This window comes from Solanum dulcamara, chromosome 11 (genome assembly GCF_947179165.1).
Source record: "Solanum dulcamara chromosome 11, daSolDulc1.2, whole genome shotgun sequence".
Taxonomy (NCBI): domain Eukaryota; kingdom Viridiplantae; phylum Streptophyta; class Magnoliopsida; order Solanales; family Solanaceae; genus Solanum; species Solanum dulcamara.
Genome location: NC_077247.1, coordinates 56,885,539 through 56,890,989, shown reverse-complemented (window position 1 = coordinate 56,890,989; position 5,451 = coordinate 56,885,539). Strand labels below are relative to the sequence as shown.

General features: G+C 28.5%; 1 protein-coding gene across 1 annotated transcript; it reads right to left on the bottom strand.

Annotated features, from left to right (window-relative positions):
* Positions 1-2,892: 2,892 nt before the first annotated feature.
* LOC129874952 (probable esterase KAI2) lies at positions 2,893-5,016 on the bottom strand. The gene is made up of 2 exons (XM_055950350.1): positions 4,368-5,016; positions 2,893-3,542 (listed from the first exon to the last, which is right to left on the bottom strand). The coding sequence occupies exons 1-2, from the start codon at positions 4,733-4,735 to the stop codon at positions 3,092-3,094; spliced, it is 819 nt and encodes a 272-aa protein (XP_055806325.1). The 5' UTR covers positions 4,736-5,016; the 3' UTR covers positions 2,893-3,091.
* Positions 5,017-5,451: the final 435 nt, after the last annotated feature.

Here is a 5,451-nt window from a genome sequence, read left to right as displayed (position 1 = left end):
AACGTCATCTAATTATTGGAAATTACTTTATCTACTACATATTAAGCAAATTATTGAGCTATGATATATTCATCAAAAAATAGTGAAGATAAGAATTAAAGATAATTTTTTATTATTCTTCTTTTAATTATTTCTAAACTATTCTCCTATAAAATATAAAGTAATTAAGAACCTTTTAAAAATAAAACTTAACAATTCGCTTGAATTTTGAAATATTCACTTATTTTGAATTATAAAAAAATTTCAAACAATTCACCTTCATATAAACTTACAGGGAGTTTTTATTGAAGTCATATTTATTGTATTGAAATTTGGTCAATCAAATGTGACGCGACATTATATTTAATCCACGATTTTTTTTGTCAGTTCATACAGTTCATATAATATTACTAATGGGAAAATGGTTTAAATATTTCATCTAAGTTTGAATAAATATTTATTTATATTATTTATTAAAAAATTGACTTATTTATATCATTGTATAAGAAAAAGTTCATTTGTATTATTACTTTTTAACTCAAATTCTGCAAAATCATTTTTATATATGGTCAATTATAATTTAGTCACGTCATTTATTTATTTTTTAAAAAAATCTAAAATCATTTGTAGAACTAAATAAAATTCACCCGTATTAAAAAAATATTCCAAACAATGAAAATCAGTCCTAAAATTTTGAAAATATACATTGATTCGTGTGTTTGTTATTGTTTTTGATACTAGATCCTTGTTTTCTAATGTTTTTGAGTCTGTATTAAAATTTCAAGTGATTTTGGAGTAGTAGATAAAATTCTACCATTAAAGAATGTTGAAGTTTTGAAACTTTGAAGCAATTTCAAGCTCAAAAAATATTGAGTTTTGATATCTAGCTTGGAGGGCTTTACTCTTGAATTTGAGGTGATTTAGTGAAGAATTGATGCAGTTGGAAATTTGGAAATTCTTGAGGAAGAAGAAGTAAAAAGAGTATGTTTGATTTAAAATCTCAATTAAAAAGTGTTAAAAGTTGTTTGATTCTTTTGGTTTCTTTAAAACAAATTTTAAAAAATAATAATGACATGATTGAATTATAATTGGTCAAATGTAAAATGGTTTTGCAAAATTGGAGTTAAAAAATTAGTGACATTGATGAGTCATTCTTAAATAATAATGACATAAATAAACCAAACTTTTAATAATGACATATTTAAGCTTTTTCCCTTTATAATTTAAAACTTAACATAAACTACCAATTCGATCGAATCCTAACTCATATGCTGACTAACCCAAGGGTGATTTCTAAGTATAACGTGTAATAATGTGAAAAATATGTAGAAGTTTTGTATTTTGTCGGGTAATATTGTATATGTTATATAACAAATAACAATAAAAGAGTTGGTAGCTCTATTTAATTAGAAAAACTTATTTTGTTCTTTGATCACATGAAATTATTTTTTTTCTTCTAATTTCTTTGGCTTGATTTCAGAGTATTTAAGTCAAATTAACTAATATTTGATGTAAATTTCGGACATAAATTTTTTATTTTTTCAAAATAAAATTTACATATTTTAAAAACTATATAAAAAGTATTTAAAGTAATCAAACTCAAAAAGAGGATTAATTGGTCGGTGGTTTATATTAAGTTTTGAATTATTAATATCTTGCGAGAAAAAAATTTCATGTGGACTAAATAAAATGTCATGCCATATATATTTTTAAAAATTTTAATATGGTAATTTTTGAAGTGATATACTCAAAATAAGTCTAGATGATTTTCTTGTTACAAAAAGAAAAAAAAATGAATTTGACAAATAAATCACAAATAAATAAGGTTTGTTAAACACATTCATCAGCAACCAATAAATTGAGAATTTAATGCAAGCTAAAAATTAATTGAAAATTCTATTGATCCTCTTAATAGTGAAAAACAAATAAAAAAGAGAAATAATTCCAATAATTGGGTAATCTCCTTAGCCATGAACTCTCAATTCAAACTTAAAGGAATTATCACATTAAAATAAATAAGGAGAACATATTTATAACATTTGTAGCTTAAGGCTAAATTTTAATAAGATAGCTTAAATATATATACATATAAAAATAATAACAATTTAGAGTTACTCTTTTTATTCTTGTATATTATTTGTTTTTAGTATATTATTTTTAAAAGATACAAAGTCTTTAACTTCACATAGTAATACTTTTTATTTTATTTTATAAATATACGAATTTATTTTAATTAATAAGATGTTAGTCATTTGTCTGCAATACGTTCACTTGGATGATATTGCAAAAACTTTATTTATTAATATGAAGTTTGGGTTGTTTAATTTTTATAATTTAAAATATTTCTGATAAAAAGTAGAATTTTTTTTATATAAATAAATTTTGTACTTATTTTACAATCTATTATCAAGTGAAATTAAAATCATAAAATTTCTCGGGCATCAAAATTTTGTGGCTAAAGCAAACGTTTTACTTGCATCACCTTTGAGCCACTCCTAACGAATAAATAGAGTTATTTCTAATGACCTGATTGTATAAATTCTTTTATCAAATGCATATAATTTAAATATTTATCCTAAGTTACATACGCCTCATAAGAATTTTCATTATATATATATATATATATATATATATATATATATATATATGCCTCATAAGTTTGCCAAATTCTTGCTGGGCTGAGCTCTGAATAAGCAAATATTAGTAGCACATAATATTGTTTGTATTCACGTGGAACAAAAGATTCCCAAACAAAAAACAGAGCTTTCGCCTAGCTCAAACAACCGAGACAAATTAAACATCCAATGGGACCAGCATAAATCTCCTATGGACTCGGGGCCTACATTACCATTTACTCATTGATATTTTTTCTGCTTCCTTGAATCAAACTTTTGCACACTTCCATCCAACATCAAAACAAAATGAAAGTAAGAATTCATATAGGCGATCTCAACTAGTTTAGAAGTACTGAAACGTAATTGATTTATTAATGGAGACGTACCAATCATCATCATTTGAAATTTGCGCAGATTGCTTTGCTATGAATTGCATTTAGCAAAGCAAGAAATTAACTTTGTACATATCCCAAATAAATTCAACCAGCAGCTAGTAATTATTTATCAACGGAAATATCAAAGCGAATATGCCTAAGCAACACTGGAATAACAATATCAGGTGAACTTAGCTGTGGCAGATGGCCATCCGTAGACATCACCTCCACAATCGATTCGCCTCCGAGGTTCTGATGGAGATATTCAGAGACTACCACAGGCACAGCCAGGTCCTTCATGCTCTGAATTATATGACAAGGAACAGTCACATGAGGCAACATATGCCTCAAATCACTTTGGAATATAATTTGTAACACACTTAATGCAATGTCTGGTCTCATATTGAACAATGTCCTGCTGAATTCCTGTACCGCAACAGATTCCATATCCCCTCCTACAGCTAAAGGTGCAAAACCTGAACACCATGCCTTGTAATTTGATCTCATTGCTTCAAATAATTGATCCAAATCTTCTTGTTCGAATCCTCCGTAATAGTCCACGTCATTCAAATACCTAATTAAATTTTGATGTTTTTAATTCTAGTTAGTAAGATAAGTTGCCAGAAGGTAAAAAATTTCTTATAAGGAAGTTGAAAAAAGAAAAGAACATTACAAAATTCATAGAACTATCTCTAAGCCATATAAAAAAAAAAGGATGCAGCACACCATTGAAAGTAATAAAAAACCCTGTCGCCCACCCAATGTAGATAAGTGACAACCAACATGTTTAATAAGAATTTTAAAACATATTAGCTAATAACAGCTGAATGATTTGTTTAAATTATTATAGTAAGCCAAAAATTAAACTCAAATTATTGTACTAATATTTGTCTTTCGGGAATCTTAATAGCAGTTGGTTTACTATTTAAACTTTTAACTAATTAGTGAGTATTTAATTAATCATTTTGTAATTCCCTTCCTCGGCCCTCAAAATAAAAATACTTTCCATTTTAATTTGTTTGTCTATTTTAATTTGGCGCATAATTTAAAAACTATTGAACACTTTTGAATTCTGTGACCTTAAAATTAAAGTTATATAAAATATATCAAATTATCGTTTAATTTTTTTGATCTTAAATATATGACGTGAAAATTTTAAATAAAAGAGTTACTAGAATGGAAAAAAGGAGCGAACAAATTGGAATGGAGGAGTACTCTCCTTCTATGATTGACTGCACACAGTAATTTTAAACGATGAATATGGTTGTGGTATTAGTTGATAAAATAGTTGTAAGATATAACTGTCCTTGAGAACATCAATAAATTGTAACAGGGAGAAACAGTCAAACGTTAATAGCAGTAAATTCTAAAAAGGTCAAAGGGAAAAGAGGAAATTAACCTTGGAGAACCAGAAACGGCGACAAGTTTGGTGAAGAGATCGGGACGTGCAATAGAAGCGATGGCACCAATCATGGCAGAAACAGAGTGACCGACATAAATACAACAAGGAATTTGTAGTTCTTCCAAAATAGCGATCACATCATAGGCGTATCCTTCTAACTTTGAATACCTTTCAAAGTCAAAGTAGTCTGGGTTGGTAGTTCCAGCTCCCATGTTGTCAAACAAAACAACCTTATAATCGTCAATTAGATAAGGAACCAAATGTTTCCACACAGATTGATCTGTTCCGAACCCATGAGCAAGGACTATAGTTCGATCCCCTGTTCCTAAAATCTTCACGTTGTGTGCTTCTTCAACTATTCCCATTTCACAAAGTCTCCTTTACTTTGTGGAAATTGAATCGATTGGTGTTTTTTAGGTTGCCTCTTACGTTGTTTCAGTTGGTGAGAAAAAGTGTGGGCTTGTTAACTCTTTTATGCTTTGTTTGGATCTTGGACTGGGAAAATGAGAGCAAAGATGACTATTAACCACATGTTTTGGCGTCGTCTTGCTCTTTGTTGATGAGATATTTTTATCACTTTGCATATTGGCATCTGACAGCAATATTTTAGAAAGATATTGACCCAAATGGACAATATTTTAAATTTCTTTGCACATTTGGGCATCTGATGTGTTTTAGAAAAGAAATGACCCAAATGCACAACAATTTATTAGTTAATCGTTGTGTTTTTTGGAATCCCGGGAAAATTCAGAGCACATTTTGTGTGCACTGAATAAACCATTCACTGTTCAATCGCTCTTAAACTACACAAAAGATATAAATTGTATTAGGTAAACCTCATGCGATGAGCTAGATTAAGAAGGCATTAGGAGGGTTTGAAACCGCGGCCTCCCTTGTGGAAGCCTCCCCTCAAACCAACTCAACACACCCAAAGGTGCGTTAATTTGATGCAACATTAATCAACGAATCTCTCCGGTCTCAAATTATCTGTCGTATTTTTTTTTACACGTAATTAGTAGAAGTTTTTGATTATTTTATCCTCATATATGTCATACGATATTATCACTTTTCATTAAATATT